The sequence below is a fragment of the Ursus arctos genome, unplaced genomic scaffold, assembly GCF_023065955.2.
Source record: "Ursus arctos isolate Adak ecotype North America unplaced genomic scaffold, UrsArc2.0 scaffold_19, whole genome shotgun sequence".
Lineage (NCBI taxonomy): Eukaryota > Metazoa > Chordata > Mammalia > Carnivora > Ursidae > Ursus > Ursus arctos.
This window is the reverse complement of record NW_026622863.1, coordinates 34149308-34172274: the sequence shown is the minus strand read 5'-3', so window position 1 is coordinate 34172274 and position 22967 is coordinate 34149308. Positions and strand designations below refer to the sequence as shown.

Sequence of the window (22967 nt, the reverse complement as noted above, 5' to 3'; positions counted from 1 at the left end):
TGTGGGGAGTAAATTTGAAATATTAAGCGATGGGTTTTGGGAGGTATTTTCTCTTCCTTAAAGCACTTTCCTAGGTACAGCTAGATATATGCGCTCTCTGGGACCAGATGACACAGCAAGGGGGAGGTTAATAAGAGCCTATATCATGTTTCTCCCTCAAAGGACTGTGTAGAGACAGTCTAATATCTTTAGGACCACGCAGGATGATATACAAGCCTTATTCCTAGGCTAGAAAAGATCACCTAATCCAGGGAAACAGGAAAACTAGAGAGGTGCCAAGAACTAAGATTGCAGAGTCCCTGAGCCCTAGTCCCTTCCCCAACCAGCCTACTCCTGTTGATTGCATCGGAATCACCAGGAAGGCTTGTGCAAACGGATTGCTGGGCCCCACCTCCAGAGAATCTTATTTAGGGTGTTTGGGATAGGGCCTGAGAATCTACATTTCTACCAGGTTCCCAGGTGATGTTGATGCCACAGGTCTGGACCGCACTTGGAGAACCTCTGTCCCCAAGTAGTGGTTTTCACCTTGACTGCTCATTAGAACCACCTGGGGGGCTTTTTAACACCCACCCCCACCCCCCAGTGCCCAGCCACATCCCAGCCAATTAGATCAGAAATCCTGGGGTAGGGGAGAGAAGGGACCTTGACATGGAATTTAAAATTTCCCAGGTGATTCCAATGCAGAAGCAAGCTTGGGAACCATGGCCCTAACAGGCGGGGAAAGAGGTAATACAAGAACTCCAGATCTTTTTCAGGGGGCAGGACCTGTAGCAAAGGTGAGTGACCTGGGTCCTCTTTACCCGACAGAGGTGACAAAATCTGGGGTATGTTTAGTTAGGCAGACCTGAAGCAGATTCTCTGAGTTCCCTGAGGCTCAGCATGGTTTAGAATAATGATTCTCAAGATGTGGTCCAGAACCAGCAGCATCAAATGGGAACTTAGAAATGCAAATTCCAGGGGTGCCCGGGCAGCTCAGTCAGTGAAGCATCTGACTCTTGGTTTCGGCTCAGGTTATGAGCTCAGGGTCCTGAGATGGAGCCCTGCTTTGGGCTCTGTGCTGGGTGTGGAGCCTGCTTAAGATTCTCTCTCTCCCTCTCCCTCTCCCCTCCCCCTCCCTCTTGCATGTGTGCACTCTCTCTCTTTCTTTCTCTCTCTTTCTCAAAAAAAGATGCAAGTTCTAGAACCCCGCTTCAGACCTGTTGAATCAGAAACTGGTGATCAGAAATTGTTGTTGAGTCTCAGCATCTGTGACAGAACATGACCGCTCTGGTGGGAGAGCCTATGGTATGTACTGAAGCCGAACGAGCCTCAGTGCTAACAGAGACACAAATGGCAGGAGGTCCAGCCTTTGATGGCATCAAGGAGGTAGGTGGCAGCCAAATTGCACAGGGACTGGACAGAGCATTGGACATCTTCGCAGGGGCAGCAGGAGGCATTGATAATCTGTGGTGAAATGTCTCATCCCCAGGAATTTAGATACTGCCCTGGGGGAATGAGGTGAAGCTCACACTGGAATGGTTTTTGCCACATGGCAGAAAGATGGCTCAAAATAGAAACAAAGTTGAGGTGTAGAAAATAAAATTACATTTCTCACGCACCTGAGCTGGAGGTCTGACATTTACACACAGTAATGACTGGGAGCATGAAGTGAGAGAATGCCAAGCTCGTAGTAAGAGCTCAACAGCTATTAGGAGGATGGTGGTGGGAGCAGAGGACGCCTGCGCTAGCCCCTCCAGGTGATGGTTTTAATTCGCTCAGCCTGATGCACACCTTTGACAGGCAACAAGCAGGCAGCGGCTTGAGGATGCCCTAGAATGGGGGTGAGCAAACTTTTTCTAGGAAAGGCCAGATAGTGAGTATTTTAGTTGCAGGCACTGCTGTTTCAACTCTGCCATTCTAGTGGAAGAACAGCCACAGACTTCATCTGTAAATGAATGAAAATGGGAGCAGGGCTCCAAGAAAACTTGATTTATGGACACTGACATTTGAATTCCATTTAATTTTTACTTGTTAAAATAATATTCCTCTTCTGATTGTTTTAACCATTTAAAAATGTAAAAACTGGGGCGCCTGGGTGGCTCAGTCGGTTGAGCGTACCACTCCGGATTTCAGCGCAGGTGGAGATCTCAGGGTCATGAGATCGAGCCCCATGTCAGGCTTCCCCAGGGCGTGGAGTCTGCTTAGGACTCTCTCTCTCTCCCTCCCCCTTTGCCCCCCTTCCCCAGTCCTCACCACCTGCTGGCACTCTCTCTCTCAAAAGAAAAAAAAATAATAATAATATAAATGAAAATAAAAATGTAACATGAGAGAGCTTGGTGGGGATGGAACAGTTCTGTGTTTTGATTGTGGTGCTTTTGCACAAAGCTATACACACACACACACACACACACACTTGTATATATAGCTGGCAAAATCTAAGTGAGCTCCGTGGATTATACCAATGCCAGTTTCCTGGTTTTGGTATTGTACCCTAGTTATGCAAGATGTTAACATTGAGGGAGACTTGGCAAAGCATGCAAAGAAACTCTCTGTACATTTATTAGCAACTCCCTGTGAATCTACAGTTCTTTCTAAATAAAATGTTAAAATAATAATCAACCAGATCCATAGTTTGCCAACCCCTGCCATAGAATTTTAAGCTGGCCCATAAGCTCATCATACCTGCTGGGCTTATTAAGTTTAAAAATAATATTAATTATTAAAAATAGGTTAATACTTATGTAATAATATGCTGCATAGAAACACAGGGCAGGGCCAGATTTTGTCATTCATCAACAGGTCCCAGAGGGTTCTTCAGGAAACATCCTTCTCAGTGATTTTCAACTTGTTTCCCAGCTTCCCTTTCTCTTTGGCTTGAGAGGCTGAGGTTAAGAGACTCTCAAGGAAAGCAGGTAGACGGTGTATTGGCAGTTCTGTCTCACAAGAGGATTGCTCTCCAGAATTCTGGCCACGAGACAGTGTGGACTCACTCCCTGGAAATTATACTCACCAGACCCCTTCATCCCTGGATGCTGGCATGGTATTTCCATATCTAGAACCCATTGCTTTATCATTCAATATGGAATATGGTCAATGCTGCCCCTCTGGGCCTCACTAGAGGGGCCTGTATCAAACACCAACTTGAGTAAGACACCATGAAGTCACATTCATAAGAGAGACGAGCATGAAGCCAACAAGGGAGAAAGCAGAGCTAAGAAACAGAGACTGAACCCTGATGACCTTGCTTAAGGATCCAGACATGCCTGAAGCCAACTGGTCTTTTCAATTAAGCATATACATTCCTTCATGCGTGAGCAATTTCGAATTGGGTCCTGTCACTGGCATCTGAAAGAATCCTAATGGAAACATGGATCTGGTTCTCAAGGAACCTAGTGGTGAGGAATGGGAGATAGACAGATATTTATAATAATGCAGTAATACAGGTGTATGCAGGGCCAAACAAGTGAGTGTCCAGAAGAGGAAGGGAATGACGTAACCTGGATCACCAGGAAGGTCACGCAAGAGATGTAGTGTTTGAGCCAGGTCTCCTATGGGAGTAGAGTCTGCAGTTGGAGAAAGGCGAGAGTCTTAGAAAAACAGAATAGAGACAAGAGGGAAATTTGGGTAAGGGGAAGCTGGATGTGCAATGATGTGGCACATTTAGCACATTCTATTCTGGAAACCAATCAGAATTTACTGAGTAGACCATTAGGTATTGCAAATTAAGGGTTTGGCCAGAGCTGTTATCCTGAAAGCCCTCAAATCCTTGTGAAGATGTTTGATTTTATTTGGTGGCAGATAGAGAACCACTGAACCATTCAGTGAGAGAAAGCGAAACACCTACCACAGGCCTGGCTCATGGGAGGAACCCAAGATATGGAGGCCCTGTATGTCCAAGGGTTTTTAGGAGATGGGCAACATTGTAAAAGTGCACACTATAAAGATTACTGTCCATTGGAAAGTAATGGGAAAGGAAAGCTATTGAGGGGGTGCGGGTGGAAGGTGAAGGCCTGCACTAAGCCATAGCAGCCTGGCGATGACAGAAAGGGACTGGGATGATAAAGGTCTAGGAGATAGAACTGAAGGACTCAGGACCAATAGGATTCAGTGATTGAGGGTAAGCTGCAGGTCTCAGGGACCCCCAGGCTGCTGGCCTGGATGACAGACTAGATGGCAGTACCAGCGTCTGAGCTGTGGGATATAGCAGGGTTAAGCTCATTTCCAGACCAGCAACAGGGGAAAAGATAATGAGGTCAGGTTTTGACAAACTGAGGTGGGATGCCTAGAAGACAATTTTACATGCATAGAAGTCCAGATGTTGAGAAGAGGGCTAGGTTGGTAATACAGATTTGGAAGCGACTGGCATACATCTCACTGTTTCTCAACTATGGCAGAATATCCGCATCACCTAGGGAGCTCCCAAATATACTGAGGCCTGGACCCCCAAATAGGATCTTCTTTACAGCTGACATTCCTAGCAAAAGGAGAGCAATAGTAGCAGCCCCCTTATTGCAGGATCAGCTGAGTCCTTGCATGTAGACACTGATTTAATTGGTTGGGGGAGGGCGCCCAGGCTGGGTGGGCATCATGGGTGTGCCCCTGTGCAGCCACCTAGGGCCCTGTGCTTCTGAAAGGCCTCATGCTTGTTTTGATTTTCTGCTAGCATCATCTTAAAGTCTTAATCATTTTTTAAAACAAGGGGCCCCACATAATTTTCAGCTGGGTCCTCCAAGTTATGTAGGCCCTCTTGGGCCCAAGCATGGGTATTTTTAGACATTCCCCGGGTGATTCTAATGTGCAGCTGTGTTGAGAGTTCCTAGCACTGAGAGAGAACAGCTTAGCCCAGGTAATGTGGAGTGGGAAGTTTGGGGATGGAGCCCTTGGAAACATTCACAACTATGGGAGGAATGGAGGAAAGGGTTCGTGCAGGAAAAGCAGAAAAATGATCAGAGAACTAGGGAGGCAGTGTAGGGGACTGAGACCCCAAAGTTAAGACAAGGGAAGGTAATGAACACATTTTAATATTGCTGAGAGGTAAAGAGCTTGGTGTTCAGGATGATATTTATTAGCTCAGCCAGTCCAGTTAGCCAATATGGGATTGAAGGTGAAGAAGTAAAAACAGGGCAGTGGGGTTCCAAAGAGCTTGACTACAAAGGAAGGGGAAGAAAAGCAACTGTGGCTAAAGGAAGACAGTGATTGTTAAACCTTTTTTTTTTTTTTTTTAAGTCTGATGTTAATATTAGTGGGAGGAAAGCAATGAGGGGTGCGGGCGTGAGGGTAAGTAACGGGAGAGTGACCAAGCAGATGTTGGACGAATGGGTTAAAAATTCTTCAAGTTCTTTGAGGATGGGCCATTCCTGACTCACGCATACCACCTTTATGTCTGCAAGAGGCTCTGGCATGTGATAGGGCCCGGTACAGGTGTCCTCAAGGTGTGGTCGGCAGCCAGAATGGACTAGAGGGGAGCAGTAAGGAGAGGCTGGAACCAGTGTCGGTCATTTGTGAGGAGCGTGGGGGCAGTTGAGGGCTTGGACAGGTGAAGGCAGTACCTCTGTTCTGCACCTTTTCCACCACTTTGCTGTGGGCGTCTTTTATCTGCTGCGGGTCAGTGATGTCCATCTGGAGCACAGAGAGGTGCTTGGAGCAGGTCCTGCGCAATTCCTCTGCTCCTGATCCCTTTTCATCCAGAACTCCCACAAATACTGTGAAGCCGAGCTCATCCAGATATTTGGACACAGCATGGCCAAATCCGGAATCGCCACCTGCAAGGGGTTAAGGCAATACAAAGTGGGTTCAAACCCAAGTGGCAGGAGAAATTAATAAAGAAAACATTGCATACGGTGTATGATTCTCCAGGTTTTCTGGAGAGGGTGGGACTTGAGGAAGTTTCTTTATCTGCTAAGTGGGAAAATGGGCAGAGAAGCCCATTTTATACATATTTCTCTGTATAAAAAGAAGAAAAGTAAGGTAGAATTTGGAATGGTGGCATAAGTAGAAGGAGAATTGCTGACGGAGGGATGGTCTAGGACTGGTTGGTGGCCAAAGACCTAAGGAGGAGGGAGAACGAAGACATCTACTGGAGATTTTTCTATTAATCTCTGTTGTGTCATATTTGATGTAACCTCCATCACTCCATAAAATCTTCAGTGAGTCATTCATTACAAATCAATACTTTGGAGTTGGTTTGGGGTTTTAGGAATCTAACAAAATGCCGGGTCCTGCTTCAGAGTGGACACAAGTCAACACCAAAAGGCTTCCGAGGTCCTTCTAGGTTATGAAAGGTGGTGGCTCGTACCTACCTGCACGTCTCATCTCCTCAGACCTTTCCCCCTCACGATGGCCTTCTCCCAAACCATTGAGCAGACATCGACCTTAGAAGCTTGCAACAGAAACCAGAAGCAAGCCCTAAATGTATTGCTTTGCGTAAATAAGTGGATGACATAATATGTAACATATCTCTCAAAATTTGAGATGGGAGTTTACCCAACCCAGTCTGCAGGATATGATGGACCCTGGACAAGTCATTTTACGCCCACAAGTGCAAAAAATAGATATCTGAAATTCTGAATGAAGGCAACATGGACCTAAAAATCACCCATTGCGTCATAGCAGAATAAACACGTAACAGTTGATGTGTCCCTAGAAACCGTCTTCACATTGGCTGTGTCACGTGGTCTCTACCGTAAACCTTGAGGGGTCTCTCTTATCAGCAGTCAGGGGCTATAGTCAGGCATCTACCTGAGAATTGGAATATATAGGAAATCAGAGAGCACACTGACAATCAACTCAAGGATCAGTACGTAAGTGATCAGAAAAGCCATCTGACTTCCAAGCTAGCAAGACCTGCTTGTAAGCTCAATGGAAGTGTTACTGTCCCTAAGAGGAGGATGATTACCATCAGAAGGCAAAAGGACAAACTCAACACCAAAAATCAAACAGTCTGGTTTAAAAATGGGCAGAGGCACTGAATAGACATTTTCCCAAAGAAGACATGTAGATGGCCAACAGACACATGAGAAGATGCTCGCCATCACTCATCACCAGGGAAATGCAAGTCAAAACCACAATGAGATATCACCTTACATCAGTTAAAATGCCTAAAATCAAAATGACAAGAAATAGCAAGTGTTGGTGAGGATGTGGAAGAAGAGGAACATGCATGCACCGTTGATGGGAATGCAAATTGGTGCAGCCACTGTGGAAACAATATAGAGGTTCCTCAAAAGATTAAAAATAGAAATGCCATAGATGCAATAACTCCACTATTGGGTATTTACCCAAAGAAAACAAAAACACTAATTTGAAAAGGTATACGCATCCCTATGTTTATTGCAGCATTGTTTATAATGGTCAAGAAATGGAAGCAACCTGAATGTCCATTAATAGATGAATAGATAAAGAAAATATGTTACACACATACACAGAGGAATAATGACACAGCCATAAAAAAGAATGAGGTCATGCCATTTGAGACCACATGGATGGACCTAGAGGGTTCTATGCTAAATCAAAGAAGTCAGACTAAGAAAGACCAAGACCAAATGGTTCCACTCATAACTGAAATCTAGAAAAACAATGAGTAAACCAACAAAAAGCAGAATCAGACCTATTAATACAGAGACCAAACTGATGGTTGTCGACAGGGGGGTGGTTGGACAAAATGGGTGGTGCTGACTTCTAGTTAGGAAATTAATAAGTCATGGGGATAAAAGCACAGCATAAAGAATGCAGTTAGTGATATTTGTAACAGGACAAATGGGAGCTAAACTTGTGGTGAACATAATATAATGTATAAACTTGCCATATCACTAAGTTGTGCACTAAGGTAACATTGTGTGAACTATACTCAAATAATAAATAAATAAACAAACAAATAAAACAAAAGGATAGAGAAGCAGGCATTCACACGCACTGCTGATAAATGTAAAGGACTGAAATCTGTGACCATTTTCAATGTGCATATCTTTTGCCCCAAAGAGTCTCACTCTCTGTCCCAGAGAACAAACATATATTCAGAGACACATAAGCGATGTTCTTTACAGCACTGTATATGACAGCAAAAGAAGGGACTAGCCTACATGTCCATGAATAGGAAAATGATGACATAAATTACGGTCCCTATAATGGAATATGACATAGCAATTTTTAAAAAAGGGGAAGAACTATATAAACTAGCATGGATATCGCTCCACAATATCTTGTTAAGCAAAATAAGTTACAGTATAGCACTTGTTATATAGAATCCAACTTAGACCCTCCAAAAAGGGAGGGAGCTAATTCTCTACCTGTCTGCATGGAAATGTGAAAGTTGCCCTTGGGAGGAGAGGCAGGATGGAGGGGGTCTGATTTATAATGTCTTCCATTTCGCTATAAGAAAGTAATTATTTTTCTTGTATAATTTCTCTTCTTTTATTTTTTTCAAGATTTATTTATTTTAGAGAGAGAGCAAGTGGGGGGGGGAGGGCCAGAGGGAGAGAGAGAATCCTGACGCAGACTCCCTGTTCAGTGGGGAACCCAATGTGGAGCTTGATCCCAGAACCTGAGATCATGACCTGAGCTGAAATCAGGAGTCGGCCACTTAACCAACTGAGCCAGCCAGACACCCTTAATTTCTCTTCTTTTAAAGGTCATTCCCATTAGAATGGAGATTGGTTAGCCCCATAAGTGTCGAGAAAGGTACAACAGAGAAGCCAATGTGGCTGGTGTGTGCGAGCACTGCCCAAGAAAGAGTGTCAGCCTTGGCAAAAAGTATGGGCACTCCTGCTCCTCAGGTACCCCTATTATGAAATGAAAGCACCTAGTTACTATAATTGATTGCATTTAACTTTTTAAAAATTATAGTTGACACAAAGTTACATTAGTTTCAGGTGTACAATATAGATTCCACATCTCTATACTTCGGCTACGTTCACCACAAGTATGACCACCGTCTGTCCCCACACGGCACTATTACAATACCACTGACTGCATTCCCCATGCTGTCCCTTTCATCCCCGTGACTCACTCCTTCCATAACTGGAAGCCTGTACCTCCCACTCCCCTTCCCCCATTGTGCCCAGCCCCCAGCCCCCTCCCCTCTGGAAGCTGCCACTTTGTTCTCTGGATCTATTTCTGATTTTTTGTTTATTCGTTTGTTTTGTGTTTTAGATTCCACATATAATTAAACTCCAATGGTATTTGTCTTTCTCTGTCTGGTCTATTTCACTTAGCATAATACCCTCTAGGTCCATCCACGTTGTTGCAAATGGCAAGCTCTCACTGGTTTTTATGGCTGCATAATACTCCAGCGTGTACACGTGGTGTGTGTGTGTGTGTGTGTGTGTGTGTGTTTGTACACCACATCTTTTTTATCCATTCATCTATCAATGGACGCTTGGGTTGCTTCCATGAGTTGGCTACTATAAATAATGCTGATTGCATTTAACTTTTGCTCCATCTCCTTCCTCCTTGTGTGTCCATGTGCATCTGTGCACAGGAGACAGGCCCCTGTGTATGCATAGTTCACCATCTGGGCCTGGCCAGAGGAACAGACAGTGGCATTTGGGGCACACGTGCATCTGGGCCATGTGACAATCTCTGCCTTGGTGTAAATTAGCATATTAGAATTATGGTTCTTCCAACATAAAATAATATAGGTGTATAACAGTTTCGTGAGCCCAGGGAATGTGGCTTTGCCCTGTACAAATAGACCTACAGTTGGACAAATCCAACTTGAGTCTACAGTGATGAGGCCAGATCCTGGACAATAGCAAGTTCGTGAGATAGTGGGTACAATGTGTGCAACCCTTTTCTGGAAACCCCAGTGGCACTGGTGATCTACAATGTCTTGCAAAATTATCCTCCAAGTATCAACAGTCAAGATTACCTTTCCCATTTCACACATGGGAAACCTGAAAAGGAGAGAGACCATGGTCACAGAGATAGTCCGAGTGGACTTGGACTCTTTGCTAGAGCCTAAACCCAAGTCCATGCCTCTTCATCTTGCTGGACCAGCCAACTTCTCCTTTACATGTATAAGTAGAGACAGGAGGTATGGGGAAGCCAGCTCCAGAATGGTCCTCTTGTGGACCCGCAAAGAAGGGTATGATTAACTTAAGAATAACTAACTTAGAACCAGATTGGAGTGAAGGTCAGGAGCTGGGTTATACAGCTCTGCTGGGTGAGGCCAGGCATTCATGGAGGGCCCCTCCCACTTGTAAAGTACCACACCCTTTGCTTCTGCTTCCTGTTGTCACGCTGGACATATTGGGGCATGAATTTTAAAGCTTCCAGTTCCCCTGACAGGTTTGTGTCCTACCAGGTGCTAGCACATTCCCTCTCTGCACAGAGAATCGTTCTGCAGGGCAGAGATGAAGGCTGTGGCCCTTGGTTCCATGCAGCACATAAACTCAGCCAGGGTATGTACAGACAAAGGTGAGAAAATGTTGTCCACCCAAATGTCTATCAATTGATGAATGGATAAACAGAAGGTGGTGTATTCATACAGTGATATATTATTCAGACATAGAAGGGAATAAAGTTGTGATACACACTCCAGCAATGGTGAATCTTGAAAACTTCATGCTAAATGAGAGAAAAAGGAGACACATTGATCCTGACCCCATGTTCTCTGAGCAGAGAACAATCTGGAAGATATTTTTGAAGGTAGTGCCTTTGACCAGCTTCGTGAATCCAGGACCTAACTCTCTCTGGAGAAATTTCCTAGGAAGAGCCTGGCATATAATAGATATGGACAAACCTCAGAGATACTGTGGGTTCAGTTCCAGACCACCACAGTAATGCAAACCACAGTAAAGCTATCAAATGAATGCTTTGGTTTCCCAGTGCATATAAAAGTTATGTTTGTACTATACTGAAGTCTATTAAATATACAAAAGCATTATGTCTAAAAAAATATGTACATGCCTTAATTCAAAAATAGCTTAATGGGGCACCTGGCTGGTTCAGTCAGGAGAGCATGCGACTCTTGATCTCAGGCTTGTGAATTCAATCCCCACATTGGGTGTGGGGGCCTGCTTAAAATAAATTCATTCATTGAAAAAATGCTTTTTTGATAGAGAATGATACCCATCATCTGGGCTTTCAGCAAGTCGTGATCTTTTTGTTGTTGGAGGGTCTTGCCTCAAAGCTGATGGCTGCTGACCAAGCGGGGTGATGGTTGCTGTGGCAATTTCTTAAAATAAGGTAACAATAAAGCTTGCCACATCGATTGACTCTTCCTTTTGAGAACAATTTCTCTGTTTCACATGATGTTACTTAATAGCCTTTTACTCACAGTAGAACTTCTTTCGAAATTGGAGTCAATCCTCTCCAACCCTGCTGCCGTTTTATCAACTCAGTTTATGTCTTATTCTAAATCCGCTGTTGTCATTTCAGCAATCTTCACAACGTCTTCACCCAGAGTGGAAACCACTTTCACAAGAAACCACTTTCGTTGCTCATCCATAAGAAGCAACTCCTCTACCCCTTGAGAGTTTTTTTGTGAGATCCCAGCAATGCGGTCCCATCTTCAGGCTCCACTTCTCATTCTGGTTCTTCTGCTCTTTCCACCACATCTGCAGTGACTTTCTCCCCTGAAGTCTTGAACCCCTCTAAGTCATGCATAAGGGTTGGAATCAACTTCTTCCAAACTCCTGTTAATGTTGATATTTTGACGTCTTCCCATGAATCATGAATGTTCTAAATGGCATCTAGCATGGTGAATCCTTTCTGGAAGGTTTTCAATTGACTTTGCCCAGATCCAACAGAGGAATCACTACTTGTGGGGCATCTTTAGCCTTACAAAATGTATTTCTTAAATAATAAGACATGAAAGTCCAAATTAATTCTTGATCCATGGGAGGCAGAATGGATGTTGTGTTAGCAAGCATGAAAACAACATTAATATCATTGTCCATCTCCATCAGGGCTCTTGGGTGACCAGGTGTGTTGTCATCGAGCAAAAGTTCTTTTGAAAAGAAAACTTTTTTTTCCCTGAGCAATAAGGCTCAACAATGGGCTTAAAGTATTCAGTAAACCTTGTTGTAAATAGATGTGCTATCATCCGTGCTTTCTTGTCCCATTTATAGATCACAGGCGGGGTAGATGTAGCATAATTCTGAAGGGCTCAAAGATTTTCAGAATGGTAAATGAGTACTGGTTTCAATTTCAAGTGACCAGCTGCATTAGCCCCTAAGAAGAGAGTCAGCCTGTTCCTTGCAGCTTTGAAGCCAGGCGTTGACTTCTCCTCTCTAGCTACACCAGTCCAGCTGTTGAGCGAAACTCTGTGTTCAGGGCAGCTGCCTTCCTTGTCTCAGCTCGATCTCTGGAGAGCTTGCTGCAGCTTCTACGCCAGCATTTGCTGCTTTACCGTGCACTTTTAGGCTGTAAAGCCTGCTTCTTTCCTTAAACCTCCTGAACCAACCCCTGCTAGCTTCAGACTTCTCTTCTGTAGCTCCCCCACCTCTCATCCCTCACAGAACTGAAGAGAGTTAGGACTTTGCTCTGGATTAGGCTTTGGCTTAAGTGAATGTTGTGATTCGTTTGACCTTCTATCCAGATCACTGAAACTTTGTCCACATCAGCACTAAGGCTGTTTCACTTTCTTAATATTTGTGTGTTCACTAGAGTAGCATTTTTAATTTCCTTCAAGAACTTTCCCTTTGCACTCATAACTTGGTTAACTTGTGCAAGAGGCTTGGCTCCAGCCCGTCTCAGCTTTCAACGTGCCTTTCTCACTGAGCTTAATCCCTTCTAGCTTTTGACTTAAAGTAAGAGATGGGGGACTCTTCCTTTCACTTGAACACTGAGAGGCCATCATAGGACTCCTGACTGGTCTAATTTCAATGCTGTTGAGTCTCAGTGAATAGGGAGGCCCAAGGACAGGGGGAGAGATGGGGGAACAGATATTTAATGGAGCAGTCAGGACACACACACCCTTTATCAATTAAGTTTGCCGTCTTATATGAGTACACTTTGTGGCACCCCAAAACAATTACAATAGTAACATCAAAGATCACTGATCACAGATCACCATAATAAATAAAATAGTAATGAAAAAGTTTGCAATATTGTGAGAATTACCCAAATGGGATGCACAGACATGAAGTGAGCAGATGCTGTTAGAAAAATGCGGCCAATAGACTTGCTCAGTGCCGGGCTGCCACACATCTTCAATTTGTAAAAATCACATTATCTGCAAAGCACACTAAAGCCAAGCACACTAAAAGGAGGTGTGTCTGTACTGGATGCAAACTGAGTGATGACACATTGATCTCTGCCAGGCCCTGTGATCCTGGAAACGGCAGACAGAAATACCCCTACTCTTTGTGTTTTGGGAAACACCTTAGTGCAAAGAAGTCACCTTCCCCATGTGACTTAGATAAGACTCATGGACGACCTCCTTGTTTACCAATAAGACCAGACCCGAGCCCTCCTAACTTCCATTCATTGCTTCATAAATGACTAGCCGAACTGCCTGGTGCCAATGAATCATTGGAACAAAATACTTGTTAATTAAACTTCCGTACAGATTTTCTCCTTTCCCCAGGTCCTGGCCAACCCTCAGCCTGAGCCAGCACAAAGCCCCTCCTGAGAACAGGGAGAACATTCTCTCCTCTGCTGTCTGGTCATGGCACTCCTGTCCATCCCAATTCCCCTAACCTGGTTCTGTGGGGACAGGTTTACTCCCCCCTATGAAAGCAACATTCTTTCTTCGTCTAACTCTTAAGATACTTGCAGACCTATAGTCAGAGTGTTCCCCATACTGCAATAATTCCATCCCCCACAATAACCCTTTCAAATAAAGTCTCTCCTTACTAAATCTGTATTTATTTTTATTCGATAGTGAATTAATAAAGCCGAAGTTCATAGGCGGCCACCTGCTTGTCCTTACCTGTAAGGAAGCATAGCATAGAGACCCTGTGGTGAGCCTGGGTCCCACCATCCCTACCTGTGCAACCCTGGTCAGTTTATTTAGCCTCCCTGTGTCTCGGCTTCCTCATCTATAAAATGGGCTTAATAATGGTACCTATATCAGTTAATATTTGTGATGTTCTTAGCAGTGCCTGTTCCCAGTAATTATTATATAGATTTTTTTTTTTAATAAAACTGTCATCCTTCCTGATTTTCAGGTCTTTACATGCACATACTGGTAGATGGGGAATTTGTGTCTAGTGAGAATCAGCTAAACATCTCAGTTAAGACCCAGGCTGTCTTCATCTGCCTCTTTTAGGTATGAGCCTTCAGGAATGTTCCATGGAGTTGTGTGGATCCTTCACTTATCTGTATGGGACGTGGGGTTGTGACAGTACCTCCCTCCCAGGCTGATGTCGCAAGGTAACACACAGAGGATGTCTTACACAAGACCCAGCACATTGTAAGTGGCTGTTATCAGAAGTGTGACTCTAACCCAGACTTCCTCTGTGATTTACAGTGCTAACGATCAGGCTGTCTTAGCCCTGCTGTGTTAAGGGTGTGGGCCTGTGCAGGTATCAGAGGGCCCCGGGAAAGAGCCGTTCCCTGTTGAGACAGGATAACCATTCTGTACTCTGGAATCCCAAAGACAAGGCGGGGGCCTTCCATGTTTACCAAGTTCCAGCCAGCCTTCCACATACTAACTCATTAAATCCTCCCAACCACTCTGAGAGGGAAGTCCTTTTACTGTCACCAATTACAGAGCAGGAAAGTGAGACACAAGAGGATGAAGTCATTCAGCTGGGACATGGCAGAATTTGGTTGGAACCTAGGCAGGGCTCAGGATATAAACATCTGGGATGTTTGCTCTTAGTGGAATGCACAAACGCAAACTGAAAATCTGTTATGTATGTTTAGAAGACATGGTCTGAATATGCATTTTGCTTGCACAGGGTATTTTGTAGAAATCTAAATTCACATTTAGAATCAGGTGATTTCACCTGGGAATCCAGGTCCGTGGTTTCTCTGGATTAACCAGGAGATGGGCCAACTCCAGGCCTGCATATCTTACAAGGAGCCCAAGAGTTGAAGGCGAGGATCCCGATGGTTGCTCCCTTCCATGGGCCATACTCTCAGAGCAGGGCTCTGTGCTGGGCACGGGGCCACTGCCAGCATTCCTCACTAATGATACCGGCCCCACCCCTGTAGCCTTTCAAGCCAACCGCTAGTGTGCTTTGTCCCACTTACAAAGGTCATCTGGGTCAAGAGCTGTTTATCTTGAAACCTGCAGAAAACTAAGGAGGAAAGGACTTTCCTCTCCCTTGTTTAAGACTTAAGCAGTCCATCAGATTGCCACTCTCATGTTGACACTGCCTGTTCCCTATAAAATAGATCAGGGTATGATAAAATGGTAGATAAATAAAATAAGACTCTAGTGCACTTAAGACTTCCCTGAGGGCCATTTAAGGCTCAGCTCCAAATCCAAGAAGGGCAAATACTTGACAATTGTACCACCAACACCCACCTCCTGTGCCTGTTGCATTCATAAAGGGTAATAATTGTTGGGTGGTGAGGCCTTGGGAAAAGTCAATTTTTTAATGGAAATCAATGCATTTTTCCTGGAACATAACCTTTATGAATGAATATTATTGTTATTCCTATCTTAAGATTGGCAACTGAGATGCCAAAAAGTTACACAGCTGGGATATGCCAGAATTGTCTTTCTTTTTTTTTTTAGATTTTATTTATTTATTTGCGAGAAAGAGAGAGTATGTGAGGATGAGAGAGCGAGCACAAGCAGAGGGAAGGGGGAGAGGGAGAAGCAGACTCCCCACTGAGCAGGGAGTCTGACATGCGGCTCACTCCCAGGACTCTGGGATCATGACCTGAGCCAAAGGCAGATACCCAACCACCTGAGCCACCCAGTCGTGCCCAGAATTGTCTTTTGAACCCAGATTTGCTCTTTCTAAAGCCATGTTCTTTTACTGCTATGAGTTGTTGTCTCCTTGAGCACCTTGGGTAGGGTGGGTGAGGGGAGGAGGATGCACAAAGTGGGGACACCAATGATGAGAGCTGTCTGCCAGAGAAGGGTCCCCATCACTGGTGCCAGCTCCCTTCACAGAGGACAGACTCCTGTCGTCTTGCAACAGCACAAACTACTGAGAGCTCCTCTTCCAGAAGGGAAAATGCAATGCTTTGTTCTCAGGGGTGTATGAGGGAACAGCTCCTGGCCTGGCCACAAAATAAGCAACCAGTCAAACTCTGCTGGGTTTGAACAAGAGGTTGTATTCCCAGACTACAGTCCAGTCCCGATGCCTCTCCTGAACTTTACCTGCTGCCACCCCCAGTCTGTCACTGATTGCTTCACCTTCTGGAATTCCTTATTCTCCTAACTGGCAACCCCCTCCTTGCAGTTACCCAGCACCGATGTCTTCTCTTCTGATCCTCACCTCCATTCAGTACCCTTGCCTTCCATCCTAAGATGTTGACAGCTGTCTCCGTATCTCCTTTTCTGCATCTCATGACAAAAAGAGCCAGGTCAACTCAGCTCAGCCCACCATCAGATTGCTACCAAGCTGGGGATATGCTTTCCCAGGTGCGGCCAAAGATGACATCACAATTGTCCAAAATTTCATATTATATCTGTTGAGATTATACCAGTTAAGAAACAACGGACATGACTCTCCATAAGTCTGACGTCCCTGAGACTGATGCTGGTGGGAATGTGCGGTCAGCTGAAATGATCAGAATTTCAGAAATCCTTGGCCAGGACCAGAAGTTATTAGAAAGAGGGAACTGAAGTATCCAGATTAGGGTGGGAAAACTCTCTGTTGGCAGTACTAGGGGACTGGGCCAAGACTTCTCAGTCCCATTTCCTCTAAGGGTGTCTTTGCAGATGTTTGGAGAGTAGTTTTTTTTTTTTAAATCCCTATTTCATGCCCACCTTCACACGAAGACAGGAAATAGAAAGAAGACTATCCAACAGTTAGTATCCATGACCATAAAAAAAGGTGGTGCCCTAGCTGTCCCCAAATGCCACTTTTACATGTCTTCCTGTCTCTCTACATATTTACTCATTTGCACATACATCATTCATTCAGAGATCATTGTGTTAGGTCCTAGAAATACCACCATAAAAGGGAGACATCTCCTCACCTTCATGGAGCTTGCTACCTAGGAGACAGAGCTTCTCAATCCCGAGTCCCACTGGAATCCCTGGGACACTCTAAAAAAATGTCAGTGCTCAGGCCCCGTGTGCAGACAGTGTTGTTTAATTAGTCTGGGATGGGGCCAAGGACTGGCAACAGTTTCTAAAGCTCTCTAGACGATTCCAGTGTGCAGTCAAGGTTGAGAAACACTGATCTGAGGCAGGCAACTGATGGTGACTTTGTACCCCTGGATATTGGGCAATATTTGGAGGCATTTGTTTGTCACAACTCTGAGGGTGTTATTGGCATCCAGTGGGTAGATGGTAGAAATGCTGCTTGACATACTCTGTAGCACACAGGGCAGTCAGTCCCCACCACAAGGAATCATCCTGCCCCAAATGGCAGTAGTGCCGAGGCTGAGATATGCTGACCCAGGAGCAAGACAGACATTAGATACATCATTACAATACAGAGTGGTGAATGTTAAACATAGGAAGTTCTAGAAACTATGGCCATAGCTTATATTTACAGGGAACTCCAAGTCCCTTCTTTAGTAAACACTCCATCAGAGAAGAATACAGGCAGGAAAGAGAAGGAACAAGGTCACCTCGATCAGGCAGGGACTCTCTTGTGCTGTCTAGTTCCCTGTTCTATGCCCTGTGCCCAAAACAGTGCTGGGCACTCCGTAGTTGCTCGGTAAATATTTGCCGAATGACAAAACGCCCAGCTAATTAAATGGAGGCGTCAGGCACCATCGCCTTTTTCGTCACCTTGCTCTGTATGTATTCCCTGCACTCACCGTTTGTCCTCCCCAGCCTGCTAGCCCCCTCCTGCCATCTGTCTGGCCCACAGTGCCCACTTCTGTCCCTGAGCTTACCTTTCCTCTGCTTCGCAGCTCAAATGTTTCCAGTGACCATGGGATAAAATTCAGGTTCTTAAATCCAGCAGCAAAGACTACATGATCTGGTTCTAATCTACGTTTCCAAGTTTATCTCCCCCGTCCTTCCACGTGCATGCTGAATGTCACACAGAGCCATACCTGGAATGTCCCTTGTGCTTCCTTACCCACATCTTTGACGACATTGGACTTTCTGCCTAGAATGCTCATGTTTTTACCATTCCTTGCCATTTTAATTTTTTAAAAACTATTCCCTACCAAAAAAATAGAGGATTGTATAATGGACTATGTACTCGTCTTCCATCTATAAGAATTATCAATATTTTATCTATTTCCTCCCCACACACTTTTTTTCTTTTTCCTGCATTTTAAACCAAATTCCCCCCCCCTTAATATCATGTTATCCATAAGCCTGTAAATATGTCAGTATACACCAACAATAGACACGGACTTTTCAAACCCAAGTATATGGTCATTATAAGTCTGCTAAAATGAACAATTCTTCTTTAATGTCATCTAATACCCAGGGTGTATTCAAATTTCCCTGTTTATTTCAAAACTATTTTTTTTATTTGATTCAGGGTGCAAACAAGTTCCACACATCACATTTGGTTTTCATGTCTCTTAAGTCTCATCTATTCTGCAAAATTCTATTCCCTTTTCCCAGGACATTTATTTGTTGAAGACACACGGCGCTTGTCCTTTTGAATACCCCACATCCTAAATTCCCCGAATTGCTTCCTTGTGCTGTCCGTTAATTTGTTCCTCTGTCCTCTGTATTTCTGGTAAAGTTAGATCTAGAGGCTTTGTTCGATTTAGGTTCACTCCCCCCCACCCAGGACTGCCTTGTAGGTGGTGCTGGGGTGCCTCCTTTTTGCACCGCCAAAAGACACAAGGATGAGTCGTGTCCCACTTTTCATGATGACGACTGATCAGAGAATTCAGGTGCTGTCAACCCAACCATATAATTCCAAGTTCCCCATCGACCTTTCACATGAGGCTTAGCTTCCACGAATAACAGTAATGATTGTTGCCTCTGTTCACATTTCATTCAAGATTAAAAAACAACAACAACACTTTTTTTTCTACTTCTGTCAGTTCTTTTGCACTTGTTAGCTAAAATTGTGAAGACTGACGAAAATTTTAAATTGCGTTTGTTAGCCTTATTATTGTAATTCTTATTATTTTGAACTGTCATGTGAGTATCAGCAATAAAGCAAATGAAGTATTACGCTAACTTATTAGGAACCAAGATGTTCAGCATCAAAGGAGTTCAGTAAAAGTCTTGTCATCTTAAATTTGAATTGAAGGGCGCCTGGGTGGCTCAGTCAGTTAAGTGTCTGCCTTCAGCTCAGGCACGACCCTGCCGTCCTGGGACTGAGCCCCGTGTAAGGAACCTGCTTCTCCCTCTCGCTCTGCCCCTCCCCATCCCCCCGCTCGTGCTCTCGCTCACCTTCACTCACTCTCTCTCAAATAAAGAAAGAAAATATTTAAATTTCAATTGAAAGTATCAGGACAAATTCATGATTTATTTTCCCCTTTCTAAACATCACATATTCCTTAGTTCTGTCCCCTCAAAGGCTTTGAAGCAATAATAGTCGCCCAAATTTGTATTTTAAAACCCTAAATATGCACCCCAATGTTCATAGCAGCTCTGTCCACAATAGCTAAATCGTGGAAGGAGCCGAGATGCCCTTCAACAGATGACTGGATTAAGAAGATGTGGTCCATATATACAATGGAATATTACTCAGCTATCAGAAAGAACGAGTTCTCAACGTTTGCTGCAACATGGACGGGACTGGAGGAGATAATGCTAAGTGAAATAAGTCAAGCAGAGAAAGACAATTATCATATGATTTCTCTCATCTATGGAACATAAGAACTAGGATGATCAGTAGGGGAAGAAAGGGATAAAGAAAGGGGGGGGTGATCAGAAGGGGGAATGAAGCATGGGAGACTATGGACTATGAGAAACAAACTGAGGGCTTCAGAGGGGAGGGGGGTGGGGGAATGGGATAGGCTGGTGATGGGTAGTAAGGAGGGCACGTATTGCATGGTGCACTGGGTGTTATACGCAACTAATGAATCATCGAGCCTTACATCGGAAACTGGGGGTGTACTGTATGGTGACTAACATAATATAATAAAAAAAAATTTTAAAAATTAAATAAATAAAACCCTTATCCCAATGTGATGGCATTAGGAGCGGGGCCTCCGAGGTGATTAAGTCATGAGGTTGGAGCCTCGTGCATGGGATTAGTGCTCTTACCAGAAGAGTCCATAGAGCTAGGCTGCTCTCCTTCTGCCAGGGGTTGGGGGGGGGGGCAGGATACTAGGAGAATCAGCAGCCAGCCGCCTGGAAAGAGCCATTCCCCCAGCCTGACCTTGCTGGCACCAGAACTGTGGGAAATACATTGCTCTTGTTTATAGGCTGCCCAGTTTGTGGGATTTAGTTACAGCAACCTGAGCTAAGACACTGTTAAGCTGCCAATGGTTTAACAATCAGCTCCCCAAATTTCTAAATATTTAACAATTGCCTCTCCAGCCCAGCACTGGAAGCACCCAGTGGCTTGAGGAAACCTGCAGTCAGTTATTAGGAACCTAGAAAAGACGTACCTCAGGGAGGAAAAAGAATATTAACTTATTATTCTTAGTGGCTCATGTCAGAGGTATCCATACTAAATTCTTTCCTACCTCAGGACCTTCACACATACAATATTTCTTTATCTCTCTCTCTCTCTCTTTTTGTTTTGTTTTGTTTTGTTTTTGGCCTTGTTGGCTTATTCTCATCCTCCAGGCCTTAGCTTAATGTTACCACCTCAGAGAGACCTTCCTGACTATTGTGTTTAAAGTAGATGTCCCGGGCATCTGGGTGTCTCAGGTGATTAAGCGGCTGACTCTTGGTTTCAGCTCAGGTGGTGATCTCAGGGTCACGAGATTGAGCCCCTCTTCGGGCTCCATGCTCAGCACAGGATTGTGCTTCTCTCTGTCTCCCTCTGCCACCCCCTCTTCTCTCTCAAATAAAGCAATAAAAATCTTTAAAAAAATAAATGAAGCAGACGTCCTCTACCTCTTGTGGGGGATGCTTCTGACAAGGGACTGACCGGCCTGCTTCCTTCTCCCCTTCCCCCAAGTGCACATCCCCGGACACTCCCGAGGAGACACCTTGCAGGCTCTGCCTCAGAGTCCATTTCCCAGGGGACCCAACCTGCACCATCCCCCATCCCAAATCACACACCCCATTAATCTTTATCTCAGCCTTTTCACTGTTTCCTTCAGTTCAAAAGTGATTGTATTTGTTGACTGAATTGCTTTTTTAAAAATTCCCTTAGTAGACGGGCATCTGGGTGGCTCAGTCGGTTAAGTGTCTGACTCTTGATTTTGGCTCAGGTCATGATCTCAATGCCCTGGGATGGAGCCCCGTGTTCAGCAGGGAGTCTGATTGAGATTCTCTCTCCCTCTCCTTCTGCCCCTCCCCCCATCTAAAATAAATAAATAAATAAATAAATCATTTTAAAAAATTCTCTTAGTAGAATATGAAGTGACAATTTATGCACAGATACTGTTCTTATATCCCTGTGTTATCACAGTGGTCAACATGTAATAGGTATTCAATGACTTTCTTAAAAATAAAAATAAATTCTCCAAGTATAACCAATGATGTACTGATGGGCCACAAAAAGACACCCCCCCCCCGAAATTCAGATCCTTTTTTAACGATCATTTTCATCCATTCATTTTTTAACCTACACCAAACTTATTAAAGGTTTGTCAAGTTTTATATTCACAGATGAAATTAGAGTACACAAATGACTCTAAGTCAGCATTCGACTGAATCTGGTTGAAAATCTGCTTTACTCGTAGAACATGTAGGAACCAGTACAAGGCTGGTGTGGCAATCGGTGGACAGGCAGGCCCTGATGAATTTTGCACCACCTAAGGGAACTAGGTCTCAAAGGTTTGAGAGCCTTACGTTTGTATTTACTATCAGGGCGCCTGGGTGGTTCAGTTGGTTAAGCGCCTAAAACTTCTTATCAGCTCAAGTCTTATCTCAGGGTCTTGAGTTCAAGCCCTGCATTGGATTCCATGCTGGGGGTAGAGCCTATTTAAAAAAAAAAATACACACACACACACACACACACACACACACACGCTCCAGATCTCAAGGTAAAGTGGGTCTTTTTAAAAAATAGATTTTAAGTTTTGAAGCACCTGGCTGGCTTAGTCAGTGGAATGTGTGACTCTTGATCTCAGGGTTGTAGGTTTGAGCCCCATGTTAGGGGTAGAGATTACTTAAATAAAATCTTTAAAATAAATAAACAAACATAGATTTTAATTTTTTAGAACACTTTAAGATTTGCAGAAAAATTGGGAAGACAGTATAGAGTTCCTGTATACCCCCCACACAGTGTCCCCTATTATCAACATCTTGTATTAGTATGTGACATTTTCTATAATCAATGAACCGAAATGGATACATTACCATGAACTAAATCCCATATTTATTCAGATTTCCTTACTTTTTACTTAATGTCCTTTTTCTGTTCTAGGACATTCCATTTAGTGGTCAGGTCTCCTTGGGTTCCTCTTGGCCATGGCAGTTTCTCAGGCTTTTTTTGTTTTGTTTTGTTTTGTTTTGTTTTATTTTGTTTTGTTTTGGCTATCTTTGATGGTTTTAAAGAGTACTGGTCAGGTGTATGGTAAGATCTCTTCTCCTGGAATTTGTCTGATGTTTTTCTTCTAATGAGACTGTGGTTATGGGTTTGGGCAAGGAGATCACAGAGATAAAGTGCCATTCATCACACCATATGAAGAGTACATACTATCAGCATGACTTATGAGTGTCGATGTTACCCTTGATCACCTGGGTGAAGCAATGTTGGCAGGTTTCTCTACTATAAAGCTACTCTCTTTTCCCTTCTGTACAGAGCTGTTGAGAAGGCAGTCTCTGTGCAGAGCTCACACTGAAGGAGTGAGGAGCTGTCGTCCCTTCTTTTATTTTTTTCTAAAGATTTTATTTATTTATTTATTTATTTGAGGGAGAG

At 44.0% G+C, this 22967-nt stretch overlaps 1 protein-coding gene across 1 annotated transcript in view; it reads right to left on the bottom strand.

Annotated features, from left to right (window-relative positions):
• HSD17B2 (hydroxysteroid 17-beta dehydrogenase 2) overlaps positions 1 to 22967 on the bottom strand; it is a 76956-nt gene that overhangs the window by 28096 nt on the left and 25893 nt on the right. Inside the window, exon 2 of the mRNA XM_026495314.4 lies at positions 5529 to 5741. Coding sequence (XP_026351099.1) covers positions 5529 to 5741 — 213 coding nt within the window. The remainder of the gene's footprint in view (positions 1 to 5528; positions 5742 to 22967) is intronic.